The 18,282-nt window shown below is 52.7% G+C and overlaps 1 protein-coding gene across 3 annotated transcripts in view; it reads right to left on the reverse strand.

Moving 5' to 3' along the window:
* The window catches only part of LOC144734476 (endoplasmic reticulum-Golgi intermediate compartment protein 3-like), a 45,145-nt gene that overhangs the window by 16,441 nt on the left and 10,422 nt on the right, over positions 1-18,282 (reverse strand). For 2 of the 3 annotated variants that reach the window (XM_078616674.1, XM_078616676.1), the window contains exon 8: positions 14,999-15,013. The exons of the other annotated variant lie outside the window; for it this stretch is intronic. In XM_078616674.1, the coding sequence (XP_078472800.1) occupies positions 14,999-15,013 (15 nt within the window). The remainder of the gene's footprint in view (positions 1-14,998; positions 15,014-18,282) is intronic. 3 annotated transcript variants of the gene reach the window in all.

The following is an 18,282-nucleotide window of genomic DNA, read 5'->3' on the forward strand; positions in this document are numbered from 1 at the left end:
TTGTTCTTAATAATGAAAAATAAAATCTTGACATTTCAGGACCGCGTTGAAAGTCCGCCTCTGCTCACGTACAAACTCGCTTTCAGAATCATGGAGGGATGGACGGACGCTCGTGGCCACGGGGCGGATAGGGTGGTGGCGTCGTGGTGATGCTCGCGCCGCGCACAAAGAAGCGCCTGGGTTCGAGTTCTGACTCGGGCGCCTTTTCTGCGTGTGGCGTTTGCGTGTCCTCCTCCACCCTGCACTGAATGGGGTTTCCTCCGGGTTCTCTCGATTTCTCCCATAGCCAATACAAAAGGACACTAATGTCACTGGCCAAACGTCTCAACGCTGAAAAATGACTCTGCTAATGACTCAATTGGGATCACACACAGACAGCAGCAACACCGCTCACTCCTCCGGCAAAACATGGCAGAAACCCTCCCGAAAAGGGTCTTGAGACTCAGCACGGTCTTCCTGAGTAAACAAGCTGAATTAATTACAATGGGGTTGGTGGATCAGACAGAGATGGCCAGCCACCAAACAAAGACGTTCACCGCATCGCGCGCTCTCGGATGCGCCTCTGCAGCCGTCTGGAACGCTCTTCCTTCCGATATTCGGAAGCCACCGGAGCTACGCAACTTTAAATCATCTAGATTCAAAACTAATTTCTTTAGAACTGCTTTTTATGTTTAGTTTGTTGTCCTTCCCCCGCACCTCCAATTAGCACGGTTGGCTACGTACATAAGTACGGTGCGAAAGAAGTTCAACATACGTTCACATACATACGTGATGTTCGTAACGCACCGGCCACTCGCCCAGGAATTGGCTTCTGACCTATCTGCACAGTGTCAGTGTTCTCACCTCATACACGCGGGCTGATGCAGAAAATCCGAGTTTTTATTCCCACGTGTAAAAGTTTTCAACGAGCCTCTTACGACGAAGGAATTCAAATGATTAAATTACACGATTGGAATACGCACAGCAATCACCATCTCCCCCCCCCCCCCGTGTCTCTCTCTCCCCGTAGCAAAAACTTGGCAGGAGGACTCCCGAAAAAAGATGAATGACACTCGGCGAGGCTTGCCTCGGTCATACAAGCCTAATTATAATCGTAATGATGACTATTAATGCCACGGTGTTGGTTCTTCCCCTAGCGGGCTGCCCCGTGCTGTCAGCCACTGTTTGCTCTGCATTTGTGAGGCGTTTGCTTCACGACCGCACGTCAGGGAAAGAACATTCGGGCCGACGCTGGAGACGAATGTTTTGAGCCACTGTCAACGGTGCTCGATGAAGCGATTCTATTTGCTTTTCGTGTTCTAAGTTTGTTGTCCTTCCTGCCAGCACCTCCGATGAGCGAGCGCGGTTGGCTACGTACGGCGGTGCGAAAGAAGTCCAGCGTACACACGTGCATACATTTGTACGCACGCACGTTCGGTGCCCTTTCACAGAGGGCATCTCCTCCTCCACCGGAGAGCCCCGGACGACTTCTCACCAGAAGAGGTGATGCGCATGTGGAGCACGCTGCTTGGTCGGCATGAATGAAAAACTGTTACTGCTGTTGTTGTTGTTGTTGCTGCTGTTGTTGTTGTTATTGTAACTTTCCACCGCGGGTGCAACGGTATCGTGATTGGCTTCTCATCATCATTAAAGCTTTACAAAAGCTCTTCAATTCGTTCTAGTTCACCTTTTATTCTATCCTTCTGGTCCTGATTTCCCTTCCATGATGCAAACCAAAGCTAAAAAACTACACAACTCTTTGTCACAAGCGACCTAGCCACGGTGGCGAGATGTTAACTACGGAGTAGAATCAAGTGAGGTATAGAGATAAATGCGTGTCTATATTTAAATAGGCAGCTGCCACAGTGGTACAATGGGGGAGGGGGCAACTTTCAAAATTCCACCGCCCCCCCTCTGCTTCTGTGCCACCCAGCGGCGTAGGAGATGTGTGCATCGGCCGGCTAATGTTCCGACGCGGTCGATAGTGCACGAGTGTGGTGAGGTCAAGTGTGGGTGTGCCGTCCGCTCCCGGTCAATGTGGAAGAGTAGACCAAAGGCCCTCTCGAGTTTGCTCTCGTGGCGGCCCTCGCGGCAGCAATGGCACGGTGAGCAAACATTTTTCATGGCTGCACCATCAATTATTTTAGAAGGCTCAATGCTGTATTCCGCTCCAACAACAGCAATGTTATCTTGTTTAGCAATGGGCACGTGGCCTCTGGAATGCCCGAGGAGAAATGAGAAGCATTCCAACCCATGGGCTGAGTTGTCCAGTGTAAACAAAGTACACACCCCACTACTCCTGAGTTGTTTTTAATCAAACTCCACTGGAATTTGCAAACGTTGTCTTGAACCCTTCAGTGAACATTGCAACGAGAATTAATCCAGGATGGTTTGTTGCACGCACGCACGCAGGAATCTTGCCGCGCGGTTCGTGAGATCTCTTCCACGTGAGCACGAGAAGTTTGTGGGCCCACAGCCTAAACCTCCACTGTTTATTTATCGAGCAGCCGTTGCACGAGACCGATCAATTAAAATAAAACTAAAAATGTTTTCTCGGGTAAGGCCCACTGAACTATACGGAAATTTTCTCAGAAGTGTTCTGGCCATAATTATTAGCTCAACGAAGTGGCTTATGACGTGGACATTTATAGCGGCCAAATTCTCTAAACGCATGTTTCTAAATGTGGAGGGAGTAACGAGAGGACCTGGAGGAAAATCCACGCGATCACGAACGAGACCTTGCACTAAATATTTTTAGTGCGGCTCAATTTTTTGTGCGGACATTGACGATCGTCGGTACGATCGACCCGGACATCTGTAATGAAGTTCGGCTTGCCTGGACTCGGACCCAGGTCAGAGGCCGCTTGAGAAGGTGGGGGGGGGGGTGGTCCCGAAATACTAACCTTCATAAACATGGCCTGCAGATTTATAGTCAAAACATGAATAATAATAATATAGAAACACATTGAAACACGCGGTGTCTCTTTATCATCATGCTCCGCACACACAGCTGGGGAAGCAGTAAACGCCCTCACCCTGGTGACACGAAGCAGTAAACCCTCACACCCTGATGACACGAAGCAGTAAACCCATCTCACCCTGGTGACACGAAGCAGTAAACCCTCTCACCCTGGTGACACGAAGCAGTAAACCCTCACACCCTGGTGACACGAAGCAGTAAACCCCCCTCACCCTGGTGACACGAAGCAGTAAACCCTCACACCCTGGTGACACGAAGCAGTAAACCCTCTCACCCTGGTGACACGAAGCAGTAAACCCTCACACCCTGGTGACACGAAGCAGTAAACCCTCTCACCCTGGTGACACGAAGCAGTAAACCCTCACACCCTGGTGACACGAAGCAGTAAACCCTCTCACCCTGGTGACACGAAGCAGTAAACCCTCTCACCCTGGTGACACGAAGCAGTAAACCCCCCTCACCCTGGTGACACGAAGCAGTAAACCCTCTCACCCTGGTGACACGAAGCAGTAAACCCTCTCACCCTGGTGACACGAAGCAGTAAACCCTCTCACCCTGGTGACACGAAGCAGTAAACCCTCTCACCCTGGTGACACGAAGCAGTAAACCCTCTCACCCTGGTGACACGAAGCAGTAAACCCTCTCACCCTGGTGACACGAAGCAGTAAACCCCCCTCACCCTGGTGACACGAAGCAGTAAACCCTCTCACCCTGGTGACACGAAGCAGTAAACCCTCTCACACCCTGGTGACACGAAGCAGTAAACCCCCCTCACCCTGGTGACACGAAGCAGTAAACCCTCACACCCTGGGGACCGCCGCCAGCCACATGACCTCACTGGGTCGTGCCAGCGATTGATTTTGGACGCCGCCAGGTGAATGATAACGCTCTCCCGTGCGCACATTGCCTCTTCAACATGCACGCGGAATAACTCAGCCTTGCTCCCGTGATAAACCATGACCTTCAATTACCCGGGAATCACTCGCTGAGAGCTGCAAGAATTTTCTACATGGGATTGCTTGTCCAATGTTATTAATAAGTGCACTCCACACATCATGCTCCACACAGCACACTGCACACAGCGCTGCTGCACCAGTAATGCACCTGGCACAGCACGCTGCACACAGCACGCTCCACACAGCACACTCCACACAGCACGCTACACACAGCACGCTGCACCAGCAATGCACCTGGCATGCACCATAATGAAGCTTGGAAGCGGATCTCGATACTTCCCTGGGGGATCTGTCCCGAGATGTCTTGCTTTTTAAACAGGGCCCCACATTAATAAAAACAACACTCGGTGTATTTCACCGGTAAACATCGATAAAACACCAACCCCCGAGGGGGCGATCGCCCCAGTCGCCCTTGAAGCCGCCGTCAGGATGTGCGCCACAGCATGATGGAACAATCGTCACTCAAGCGCCCGTGTGTGTGTGCGAGCGTGGTTTTTATGTGACCTTAAGAACCCCTCTCGCAGTCCCCACTCGGTGGGGCAGCAGCTAGCCCAGTCTCCCCCCTCCCCTGAGCTCAGGGGAGCAGCGTTCGGGACTTCTGTCCGAGTTTATAAACTCCCCCACCTCCTCCCCCCCCCCCCCACGTCGTGGTTCGTGTTCTGTACGGCACTCCTAGTGAAATATAAAAACATTAACTTTTTTTTTTAAACCTCACCTTAAGATGCGAGGAATATCAATTCATGGCCGTACTTCACAAGGCGCCTGTGACCAAATCATGTCTCTTGCATGCGAGCAGGTTTGAGCCTGGCGAGTGAGCGCGTGCGTGACCACCGCCGGGGGCTTGCCGGGCGTCACCCCCTCGCATGCATGAGGGTTTTCTCCAGGCTCTCCGGATTCCTCCCACGAATACGCAACAATGGGGCTCGGCCGAAACACTCAAAACACAGGAACTTGCCGAGCAAGGGCATTGTGACTCAGCGAGGCTTTCCTGTATTCTCATTCTTGTTGGGTGACAGCGGGTCAGAATTTAATACAAAACAGATACGCAAACACAATACGTCTCCTTTCTAACTTCTGTCAATCCACTTAACACGTGCGTGTGTGTGGAGACACATTGGTAGATGAAGGTGACGGATGACAGCATGAATGGCGTGGTGAGTGGCGCTGTCTTGTCAGGCCCCTCGGCGTGGTTCGATGGAATGTGTTGCGATGATGCGTATTTTTACATTATTGTTGAACGCGATTAGACATCCCGAGCGAAAGCCTTTGCCCCGGGGCAGTTTGCCTTTGAGAAGCCCCCCTCTTAAACAAGTCACAGGGCTCTCTGCTCACAGTAGGCACGATGGGGACAATGTGCTTCATCACAACACTACATTTTACAGCTATTGTCCATCCGCTGCTGGGTGAAGCCCTCCACGTGCTATGCCCGGTCGCGGGGGTTGTTTGAACACACTTCACCACCGTTGGATGAAAGCGGTGACCCAGAACCGGCTCAGATGTAAACTAATTTTATTTTACCACTGAGCTATGTAGCTCTTTTGCAGAAGCGATCTGGCCACAACTGACAGCTCAAAGAAGTGGCTTATCATTTGGAAATTGAACGCAGCCAAATGCTCGTGCATTTTTCTAAATAAACTATGTTTTTTTCTGAATGCACGAGTATTTTGGAGTGAAAAACCGGAGGACCTGGAGAAAAATCCACGCTACCACGGGGAGAGAGACACACAAACTTCAAATCTACAGGCGTTGGAGTCGGGATCAAACCCACGACGTCCTGTATACCAAGCGAGGTAGTTAACATCTCCTAGCCACCGCGGCGCCCCTTATAACTCGTGACTGATGGTGGCTGTGGCCAGCAATTCGACGTCGAGTCTCTGGGCTCATAGCGCAGTGCGCTAACCATCAGGGCCATCACTCTGCCGCGCGTAGAACTTAGGTGCAGGTAATTTTCTAATATGGGACCCTTGAGGCAAAGCAATGAATAGCCGAGGCCTGCCCTACAAATTGAGTCACGGGTTCTTTAGCTTTTACTCTGCGGCAGACTATTCATTTTCCGAGTTCCCCAGAGCATGCACATGAAATACAACTACCTACACAAAGACAAAGATCCCCCGTACAGCCTTAACAGACTGTTGGGGCAAGTGCTGTTAGCGAGCAGCTATGAAGGCCGGCACGGCACACGGGGGGGTGGGTGACCAGCACCACTCCCGACCGCCTTTGTCTCCCCAGTGGCGATGATTTTACACACCTCACCAGGTACTAATTTGACGCCGAGTCGACCTAGGGGAGGCCAAGGACCGGTCCAAATAATCGTCACCGGTGTTGGCTGCGAGCGGAAATCGAACTCGGCTCGCCGGGTTCGTAGCGCAGCATAGCGCTAACCGCTACGCTACCCCTCTCCGCTACCTACGCATGCACACACGCACGCACGCACACGCACGCACGCACGCACACACGCACACACACACGCACGCACACACACACACACGCACACACGCACACACACACGCACGCACACACACACACACGCACGCACGCACACACGCACGCACGCACGCACACACGCACACACACACGCACGCACACACGCACGCACGCATACACACACGCACGCACGCACACACGCACGCACACACGCACGCACGCACGCACACGAGGCACAAAAAACGATCGCACGTGTTCATTTCCCTCTCAGTGGAGCCCAAGCCAAGAACGGCGTGCCAAGTCTACTCCCACGGCAGCCGCATTTCTGCACCATAGGAGTATTAACCCACATGCCTCGCACTCCCACTGCAAGTCATACAATAACAGAACCACTGCCGGGAATTTATTGGGGCGGCAGCGAATGCTTGAACTACCCCCATTATCGCGGGCGGCGCGCGCACGGGCAGAGTGCGACGGACGCTACGACCCCTTGCACGGCTCTGCGTCGCACGTCAAAGCGTCTCCGCGCTTGAGTGAGCACGGCAGGACGCTCGCGACCATTGGCAGGGACAGGGAGATGGAAATTCCACGTTCGGAAGGTTAACCCAGCAATGCGATGTTTAGAAAAAAACGTGTCTGTCCGTCCGCACTTGTCCGACCGTCTATCTGGAGATCTCTGATAGGCAGGGATGAGGTCGCGCAGATTACGGCGAATGGTTGGAATGGTGTCGAGCGGGTGTGATGGTGTGGTATGGCAGTGCGTGTGATGGTGTGGTATGGCGGTGCGTGCGATGGTGTGGTATGGGAGTGTGTGTGATGGTGTGGTATGGGAGTGTGTGTGATGGTGTGGTATGGCGGTGTGTGTGATGGTGTGGTATGGCGGTGTGTGTGATGGTGTGGTATGGGAGTGTGTGTGATGGTGTGGTATGGGAGTGTGTGTGATGGTGTGGTATGGGAGTGTGTGTGATGGTGTGGTATGGGAGTGTGTGTGATGGTGTGGTATGGGAGTGTGTGTGATGGTGTGGTATGGCAGTGCGTGTGATGGTGTGGTATGGGAGTGTGTGTGATGGTGTGGTATGGGAGTGTGTGTGATGGTGTGGTATGGGAGTGTGTGTGATGGTGTGGTATGGCGGTGTGTGTGATGGTGTGGTATGGGAGTGTGTGTGATGGTGTGGTATGGGAGTGTGTGTGATGGTGTGGTATGGGAGTGTGTGTGATGGTGTGGTATGGCAGTGCGTGTGATGGTGTGGTATGGGAGTGTGTGTGATGGTGTGGTATGGGAGTGTGTGTGATGGTGTGGTATGGGAGTGTGTGTGATGGTGTGGTATGGCGGTGTGTGTGATGGTGTGGTATGGGAGTGTGTGTGATGGTGTGGTATGGGAGTGTGTGTGATGGTGTGGTATGGGAGTGTGTGTGATGGTGTGGTATGGGAGTGTGTGTGATGGTGTGGTATGGGAGTGTGTGTGATGGTGTGGTATGGCGGTGTGTGTGATGGTGTGGTATGGCGGTGTGTGTGATGGTGTGGTATGGGAGTGTGTGTGATGGTGTGGTATGGGAGTGTGTGTGATGGTGTGGTATGGCAGTGCGTGTGATGGTGTGGTATGGGAGTGTGTGTGATGGTGTGGTATGGGAGTGTGTGTGATGGTGTGGTATGGGAGTGTGTGTGATGGTGTGGTATGGCGGTGTGTGTGATGGTGTGGTATGGGAGTGTGTGTGATGGTGTGGTATGGGAGTGTGTGTGATGGTGTGGTATGGGAGTGTGTGTGATGGTGTGGTATGGGAGTGTGTGTGATGGTGTGGTATGGGAGTGTGTGTGATGGTGTGGTATGGCAGTGCGTGTGATGGTGTGGTATGGGAGTGTGTGTGATGGTGTGGTATGGGAGTGTGTGTGATGGTGTGGTATGGGAGTGTGTGTGATGGTGTGGTATGGCGGTGTGTGTGATGGTGTGGTATGGGAGTGTGTGTGATGGTGTGGTATGGGAGTGTGTGTGATGGTGTGGTATGGGAGTGTGTGTGATGGTGTGGTATGGGAGTGTGTGTGATGGTGTGGTATGGCGGTGCGTGTGATGGTGTGGTATGGGAGTGTGTGTGATGGTGTGGTATGGGAGTGTGTGTGATGGTGTGGTATGGCGGTGCGTGTGATGGTGTGGTATGGGAGTGTGTGTGATGGTGTGGTATGGGAGTGTGTGTGATGGTGTGGTATGGGAGTGTGTGTGATGGTGTGGTATGGCGGTGTGTGTGATGGTGTGGTATGGGAGTGTGTGTGATGGTGTGGTATGGGAGTGTGTGTGATGGTGTGGTATGGCGGTGCGTGTGATGGTGTGGTATGGGAGTGTGTGTGATGGTGTGGTATGGGAGTGTGTGTGATGGTGTGGTATGGCGGTGCGTGTGATGGTGTGGTATGGGAGTGTGTGTGATGGTGTGGTATGGGAGTGTGTGTGATGGTGTGGTATGGGAGTGTGTGTGATGGTGTGGTATGGGAGTGTGTGTGATGGTGTGGTATGGGAGTGTGTGTGATGGTGTGGTATGGGAGTGTGTGTGATGGTGTGGTATGGCGGTGCGTGTGATGGTGTGGTATGGGAGTGTGTGTGATGGTGTGGTATGGGAGTGTGTGTGATGGTGTGGTATGGCGGTGCGTGTGATGGTGTGGTATGGGAGTGTGTGTGATGGTGTGGTATGGGAGTGTGTGTGATGGTGTGGTATGGGAGTGTGTGTGATGGTGTGGTATGGCGGTGTGTGTGATGGTGTGGTATGGGAGTGTGTGTGATGGTGTGGTATGGGAGTGTGTGTGATGGTGTGGTATGGCGGTGCGTGTGATGGTGTGGTATGGGAGTGTGTGTGATGGTGTGGTATGGGAGTGTGTGTGATGGTGTGGTATGGCGGTGCGTGTGATGGTGTGGTATGGGAGTGTGTGTGATGGTGTGGTATGGGAGTGTGTGTGATGGTGTGGTATGGCGGTGTGTGTGATGGTGTGGTATGGGAGTGTGTGTGATGGTGTGGTATGGGAGTGTGTGTGATGGTGTGGTATGGCGGTGCGTGTGATGGTGTGGTATGGGAGTGTGTGTGATGGTGTGGTATGGGAGTGTGTGTGATGGTGTGGTATGGCGGTGCGTGTGATGGTGTGGTATGGGAGTGTGTGTGATGGTGTGGTATGGGAGTGTGTGTGATGGTGTGGTATGGGAGTGTGTGTGATGGTGTGGTATGGCGGTGTGTGTGATGGTGTGGTATGGGAGTGTGTGTGATGGTGTGGTATGGCGGTGCGTGTGATGGTGTGGTATGGGAGTGTGTGTGATGGTGTGGTATGGGAGTGTGTGTGATGGTGTGGTATGGCGGTGCGTGTGATGGTGTGGTATGGGAGTGTGTGTGATGGTGTGGTATGGGAGTGTGTGTGATGGTGTGGTATGGGAGTGTGTGTGATGGTGTGGTATGGCGGTGTGTGTGATGGTGTGGTATGGGAGTGTGTGTGATGGTGGTATGGCGGTGCGTGTGATGGTGTGGTATGGGAGTGTGTGTGATGGTGTGGTATGGCGGTGCGTGTGATGGTGTGGTATGGGAGTGTGTGTGATGGTGTGGTATGGGAGTGTGTGTGATGGTGTGGTATGGGAGTGTGTGTGATGGTGTGGTATGGCGGTGTGTGTGATGGTGTGGTATGGGAGTGTGTGTGATGGTGTGGTATGGCGGTGCGTGTGATGGTGTGGTATGGGAGTGTGTGTGATGGTGTGGTATGGCGGTGCGTGTGATGGTGTGGTATGGGAGTGTGTGTGATGGTGTGGTATGGGAGTGTGTGTGATGGTGTGGTATGGGAGTGTGTGTGATGGTGTGGTATGGCGGTGTGTGTGATGGTGTGGTATGGGAGTGTGTGTGATGGTGTGGTATGGCGGTGCGTGTGATGGTGTGGTATGGGAGTGTGTGTGATGGTGTGGTATGGCGGTGCGTGCGATGGTGTGGTATGGCAGTGCGTGTGATGGTGTGGTATGGGAGTGTGTGTGATGGTGTGGTATGGCGGTGTGTGTGATGGTGTGGTATGGCAGTGCGTGTGATGGTGTGGTATGGCGGTGTGTGTGATGGTGTGGTATGGCGGTGTGTGTGATGGTGTGGTATGGCAGTGCGTGTGATGGTGTGGTATGGCGGTGTGTGTGATGGTGTGGTATGGCAGTGCGTGTGATGGTGTGGTATGGGAGTGTGTGTGATGGTGTGGTATGGCGGTGTGTGTGATGGTGTGGTATGGCAGTGCGTGCGATGGTGTGGTATGGCAGTGCGTGTGATGGTGTGGTATGGGAGTGTGTGTGATGGTGTGGTATGGCGGTGTGTGTGATGGTGTGGTATGGCAGTGCGTGTGATGGTGTGGTATGGCGGTGTGTGTGATGGTGTGGTATGGCGGTGTGTGTGATGGTGTGGTATGGCAGTGCGTGTGATGGTGTGGTATGGGAGTGTGTGTGATGGTGTGGTATGGCGGTGTGTGTGATGGTGTGGTATGGCAGTGCGTGTGATGGTGTGGTATGGCGGTGTGTGTGATGGTGTGGTATGGCAGTGCGTGTGATGGTGTGGTATGGCGGTGTGTGTGATGGTGTGGTATGGCAGTGCGTGTGATGGTGTGGTATGGCGGTGTGTGCGATGGTGTGGTATGGCAGTGCGTGTGATGGTGTGGTATGGCGGTGTGTGTGATGGTGTGGTATGGCAGTGCGTGTGATGGTGTGGTATGGCGGTGTGTGTGATGGTGTGGTATGGGAGTGTGTGTGATGGTGTGGTATGGCGGTGCGTGCGATGGTGTGGTATGGGAGTGTGTGTGATGGTGTGGTATGGCGGTGCGTGCGATGGTGTGGTATGGGAGTGTGTGTGATGGTGTGGTATGAGAGTGTGTGTGTGATGGTGTGGTATGGCAGTGCGTGTGATGGTATGGTATGGGAGTGTGTGTGATGGTATGGTATGGGAGTGTGTGTGATGGTGTGGTATGGCAGTGAGTGTGATGGTGTGGTATGGGAGTGTGTGTGATGGTGTGGTATGGGAGTGTGTGTGATGGTGTGGTATGGGAGTGTGTGTGATGGTGTGGTATGGCGGTGCGTGCGATGGTGTGGTATGGGAGTGTGTGTGATGGTGTGGTATGGCAGTGTGTGTGATGGTGTGGTATGGGAGTGTGTGTGATGGTGTGGTATGGGAGTGTGTGTGATGGTGTGGTATGGCGGTGCGTGCGATGGTGTGGTATGGGAGTGTGTGTGATGGTGTGGTATGGGAGTGTGTGTGATGGTGTGGTATGGGAGTGTGTGTGTGATGGTGTGGTATGGCGGTGCGTGCGATGGTGTGGTATGGGAGTGTGTGTGATGGTGTGGTATGGCAGTGTGTGTGATGGTGTGGTATGGGAGTGTGTGTGATGGTGTGGTATGGGAGTGTGTGTGATGGTGTGGTATGGCGGTGCGTGCGATGGTGTGGTATGGCAGTGTGTGTGATGGTGTGGTATGGGAGTGTGTGTGATGGTGTGGTATGGGAGTGTGTGTGATGGTGTGGTATGGCGGTGCGTGCGATGGTGTGGTATGGCAGTGCGTGTGATGGTGTGGTATGGGAGTGTGTGTGATGGTGTGGTATGGGAGTGTGTGTGATGGTGTGGTATGGCGGTGCGTGCGATGGTGTGGTATGGGAGTGCGTGTGATGGTGTGGTATGGCAGTGCGTGTGATGGTGTGGTATGGGAGTGTGTGTGATGGTGTGGTATGGGAGTGTGTGTGATGGTGTGGTATGGGAGTGTGTGTGATGGTGTGGTATGGCAGTGCGTGTGATGGTGTGGTATGGGAGTGTGTGTGATGGTGTGGTATGGGAGTGTGTGTGATGGTGTGGTATGGGAGTGTGTGTGATGGTGTGGTATGGCGGTGCGTGCGATGGTGTGGTATGGCAGTGCGTGTGATGGTGTGGTATGGCGGTGCGTGCGATGGTGTGGTATGGGAGTGTGTGTGATGGTGTGGTATGGCGGTGCGTGCGATGGTGTGGTATGGGAGTGCGTGTGATGGTGTGGTATGGGAGTGCGTGTGATGGTGTGGTATGGCGGTGTGTGTGATGGTGTGGTATGGCAGTGCGTGTGATGGTGTGGTATGGCGGTGCGTGTGATGGTGTGGTAATGCGGTGTGTGTGATGGTGTGGTATGGCAGTGCGTGTGATGGTGTGGTATGGCAGTGCGTGTGCATTGGATCCCCCCCCTGCCCATACGCTGCTGTGAACTCGGCAGCTTGTACCCCGGTCCGGTTTGCCGACGACCCCTCACGAGGATGGGACAGGTCCGTGCCTCGCATGCCGTGAATTTCCCGATTGCCGCGTGCAAGGTCCGTAGGGCCAAATGTTGATCTTTATCAGTCCGTGAGCTTAACTCACCACTGTTGACATTCAAAAGATAACCATTAATCTTTGTTGAACCCGCATTGACTTAAAGTAAAGTATATATAGGGACTCGACATTCGACTTACGCACTTTCAGAAATATTAACAAACCTGTCCGTATGTCCAGTTGCCTGTTTAGACCGAGAGTCGGAAGTTCAACCGCCACGCAATAGATGGCGGCGGTGGCACCTACATCTACACAACATGAAGAACCAGTGGCATCTACATCTACAGAACGTGAACAACCAGTGGCATCTACATCAACAGAACATGATGAACCGGTGGCATCTACATCTGCAGAACATGAAGAACCAGTGGCATCTACACCTGCAGAAAATGAAGAACCAGTGGCATCTACATCTATAGGAGATTATACAACGTTTAAAGCCATTCCTCGTGTTGAGTGTACATGCCGTACAACACGTTTGTAATCGACAGGAGTAAAGTTGGACTTACAAACAAATCAACTTACGAACAGACCTCTGGAACCTAACTCGTTTCGTAAGTAGAGGAATCCCTGTACATTAATAACGGCAGCGAACGACTATTATCCAAGCCCGTCATTAAACATCATGCTGTTTGCAGAGTGGTTTGTCATCCTACTTGTAACGTGGCAACCAATAGCAGTGCATGAACGAGCAATTAATTAAAAGTCAGCTTAATGAGTCACCTTTACGAAATAAAAAAAAGTTTTCAACACCACGTGGCCTTACCTGGTGAGTGGATAAACACACTCATTGCAGCGAAGGGATGGTCGTTATAGCTCCTAGACAAAGATCCCCTGTATAGCTTCATCAGACCGTAGGGGGGCACCTACTAAAGCCAGCAACCAAGGCGGTTGTTTCCCTCGTACTCATTGTAAGCCGAGTCGACCTAACGGAGGCCCGGGAGTGGTTAAGACATTCGCCACTGCTCTTGGCCATGGGCGGGAATCGAACTCGGTTCACAGCGTAGCACGCAATTCACCGTTCCATCACTCCTCAGGGACACTTATTGACGGACGACTGAATTACAATATTTTTTAAATCGACATCAGCCTATTGGTGATTCATTCATCATCAACACCATAACAATGAGCATCACTTTATTTTAACTTTGCTTGTTTACCCAGGGAAGCCTCAAGACTTTTTTTCACGAGGGTCCTGCCAGGTTTTTCTCAATAGGGGGTGGGTAGTTGCTGCTGCGTGCGATCCCAGTTGAGTCCTGTGCAGGAAAGTTTTGAGCATTGGGATGTGTGACCAATACCAGCTACACCGAAGGTTGTTTTAACTACGGGAGGAAACCAGAGAGCCGGGAGGAAACCCATGCAGAACAGGGGGGAGAACATACAACTCCACACTCACTCACATACTCACATTCAAAGACTAAGATCCTCCATATAGCCATAACTATTGGGGTGAGTGCTATTAGCGAGCAGCTATGAAGGCCGGAACGGCACAAAAGGGGGTTGGTGGCCAGCACCACACCCAGCCGCCTTTGTCTCCCTAGTGGCAATATTTACACATCACACCAAGTACTCATTTGAGGCTGAGTCGACCTATGGGAAGCCAAGGACCGGTGCAAATCATCCTTCCTGGTGTTGGCCGTGAGCGGGAATCGAACTCGGGTCACCGGGTTAGTAGCGCAGCGCGCTAACCACTACACTACTGCTCCCCACACGCATTCATACACCCACTCACATTCTGCAGTACAGGGGGAGGAACACGCAAACTCCACAAAGGAAGGTGTCCGAGTCGGGACTCAAACCCAGGCCCTCTGTTGCCGTGAGTGTCACCACTGCGCCGCTAGTTCACAAGAGGGGCTTGTGAACAAGGCCTCTAACAAAGCACAAATTCGATGGATTTTTTTATCGGGTTACGATCCAGCGGAATTAGAAACACTCCATGAGCCACACTAAGACACCGATGCGATCGTAGAGCGTGCTGCTGCTGCGTGTGATGGGACCGGCTGTCTGGTCACCAAAAATGTAAAACCTCAACCTGCGCGCACACACCGTCCGAGCTTACTCAAATTTGAGTCAACTGCACCCAGCTCGTCGGCGTCAGGGTTTTACGTGTGGCTCACACGCGCGGTACACGATGGCTCGAACGGCGAAACGCCGAGCCACCGCCGCCGCATATACGGCACGGCCGCGTCACGCATGCTCGCTACGAGCCTCGCCGCAAAGTCGCGCTGCTGTTAGTGGATTAGCGGCGGTCAGCCCGGCGGGCGCGACGGTTAAAGGGTCGGGACGTTAGGGATCAAAATCCTTGCGTGCAACGGGGGACGTCACGAGTAAAACCGTGGAGGGTTCACTTACGCTCGAGGGCGTGGACTGCAGACGAGAAAGGGGGGAGAACACAAAACAAACATTGAGCTCATTGCAACCGCGGCGGCATTCTCACGGCGAGCGGACGAGAGACACCGTCACAAACCTGTGGCCGGCAGTTCGACCGTGTGCATGCGCGTGCGTGCTTTTCTGTTTCTCTTTGCAGAAAAATACAACGGCCTTCGTAATTTATATGAAAGTCAAAAGATATCCCTCTTTCAGCTGGCCGTGGCTAATACTCAGGACTGTAAACGATAAGAAAAAACAACCACCACAACAGGATAGCAGTGCCGGCCGGAAACCCAAATGTTTTGAACACCACGGAAACACCGATGTATGTATGTATGTGGAACTTCTTTCGCACCGTACGTCGGCAGCCGTGTAAAAAGCACTCGGCCTTCGTGCATCATGCAAAAACAATCAGCAGTTCCTGAAGAAATGCACTGCGGTGGTCTTGTCTTGGATCACCATCAAAGTACAATTGGCAAAATGTGAGCGACTGACAATGGCAGTGATGGAGACAGACAACCGTGAACCGGTGTCATCTTGATTAGGACGCTGACGATGATGATGATGTATGTACGTTGAACTTCTTTCGCACCATACGTAGCCAACCGTGGCTAATCAGAGGTGCGGGGGCAAAGGACAACAAACTTAACACAAAAAGCCGTTCCAACGAAAAATTTAGTTTCAAATCTCGATTTAAAAGTGAATAGCTCCGGTGGCTTCCTAACACGATGTCAATTCACTCGCAATGAAAACGTCGATGCGCCGACGTGAACAAAACAAAAAATGTAAGCGGGGAAAAAACGACCCTCGGCGAAAAGTGAAACCATCCGAGGCGCTGGAGCGACGATTTTGCCGTTGCACCCCCCGACGTCCCGGCTTTGAAGAGAGCTGCCAAGTCTGTCCTCTGGACACCGTGCATGCTGTGGACCGTGCTGATCCCGCTGGCATAGCCACGGAGGCCGTGTGCTTTCGACACGTTTAGTGTTGCGGCGAATACTGTCAGCGAGCATCCAGTCACAGGGCGTCACGGTTCGCACGGAGGTCGCGGTGACCAACGCCGCACACATCCACTCCACCGTGACGGGAGTAAAACACGTCCCGAACGGAGTGGGCATAAGTCACGGAATGACGCATTCCCACGTTTACCCAGAGGGCTGGGGGCGGTGACGTGGCCCAGCGGTGGCGCGTTTGCCACTCGTTGCAGAGGCGAGCGGGTGCACGAACAGTGACAACAGCACCACGTGGCGCCGTTCGCTTCGCAGTGGCCGTCAAAGTTCCCGTGGCGTAATTCGCGAGAGCAGGACATTTCGTAAGCAAGTGTCGGGGGGTCTAAATTTTTGCCCCAAATTTTAAAATTGCCTGCAAATTACTCAATTGGGATTATACAAAGCAATCATCGCGCCCCTACTAGTAGACTAATGCCCCGGGTCACTCTTGCAAATCAGACTATCCTGGGTCTATTACGTTCTTAGCCGGTTAAACAAAAAAAAAGTCAAAACTTGAGATCAGAGCTGGGGGTCCAGCAAAAATTGTGCGAACATTAACATTCTCTGTGTTTTTGTTGGACAACCGCTGAGAGGCATCGGTGTTAAAAACAAACGCACTTGGAAACGGGGTTCAATCGAAGGGGGGGGGGGCACAGATCCCAACGCAGCAGGCGACCCTGACCCCTGGCCGTGAAGAGCGAGAGAGAGCGAGGGAGAGAGGGAGAGAGAGAGACCTCTACTCAGACTCCCCGAGGAGAGGTCACGTCCACGATCCTTCCACAGCTTTCTTCTTCACTAAAATCAAAGCGCTGCTCGTCAGCGATGTCGTGCGGGCGGGCGTCCCCCCGCACCCCCCCCCGCCCCCCCCACCCTGCCCCCCTCCACCCCCCCGCATGCGATCGCGGTTCTCGCACAGGGCAGAGAAACCGGAGCTCGCTTCAAAGCCGGGACGTCGGGGGGTGCAACGGCAAAATCGTCGCTCCAGCGCCTCGGACGGTTTCACTTTCCACCGAGGGTTGCTTTTGTCCCGCTTCCATTATTTTTGTTTGTTCACGTCGGCGCATCGACGCTTTCATTAGGAAGCCACCGGGGCTATGCAGTTTAAAATCTAGAATGAAAACTACATTTTTCTTTGGAACGGCTTTTTGTGTTTAGTTTCTTTTTAATTCTGATTAACCACGGTGGGCTACGTACGGTGCGAAATGAGTTCACCGTAAATACATCATCTTAAGCATCATCATCAGCCACGATCAATCCACGCCTGGTGGAAGGCCACCTCCCGACGGCAAGGCCACGTGCCGCCTCTCACAATCCCTGCAATGCAGCAACCCGTCCATCACGTGCACGTGGACTCAACTGATCGCTCCATCTCCTCTCAGATGCATTCCATTCCTTGACTGCCACTCTTGTTGTTGTTATTATTCCTTAACCATCGCACCATCATCCCTTCTGGCGACATGTCCTGCCCAAGCCCACTTAATTCTCTTGGCAGTTTGGATGTCAGTAACCTCGCTCGTCTTCTCTAATTCGCACGTTCCCCCGTCTGTCTCTCAGCGCAATTCCGAGCGCGCATCTCTCCGAGGTTTACATACCGTTCCCTTCATCATTTCAGTTGTTCTTGGATGACAACTTGAGTCCTTTCTACGCACGCGGTATTACAAACAAATGCACCCATCAGTTGCGAGCGTTGGCACGAGCTCAGCGAGGGTGGAATTAAAGTGGAAGCCGCTCTAACCGGCGTGGATCGGCCAAGGTTCGGGTGGCCGCGGGACAGCAACGCCAAACTAAGCGGAGCGGCAGAAAAAATTCGCCACCCTTTCCTCGATTCCGTCAATTGTCATGATTTACACGACGTCACAAAACACTATCCCTCCATCATGCGAACTCTGGTCATCTTCGTAGCAGCAGCAACTTTTGGCCGGCCAACAAAGACGGTCACCGCATCGCGCGGCGCTTCCAGATACGCATCTGCGGTCGTCTGGAACGCTCTTCCTTCCGATATTAGGAAGCCACTGGAGCCATGCACTTTTGATCGTCTAGATTTAAAACTAATTTCTTTGGAACTGCTTTGTGTTTTCGTTTGTTTTCCTTCCCCCCGCACTTCCGATTAGCACGGTTGGCTACGTACGGTGCACAGGACGTTCAACATACATGCATGCATACATGCATACATACATATGTACGATTCAGGAGAAACGATTCGGCCGTTATTTAGCTTTGTCCGAGTTGGTGAATTGCACCCACTCATCGCCTTCACATTCGGGGCAGAGCCAAGTTATG

The sequence above is a fragment of the Lampetra planeri genome, chromosome 51, assembly GCF_965212315.1.
Source record: "Lampetra planeri chromosome 51, kcLamPlan1.2.h2, whole genome shotgun sequence".
Classification (NCBI taxonomy): Eukaryota; Metazoa; Chordata; class Hyperoartia; order Petromyzontiformes; family Petromyzontidae; genus Lampetra; species Lampetra planeri.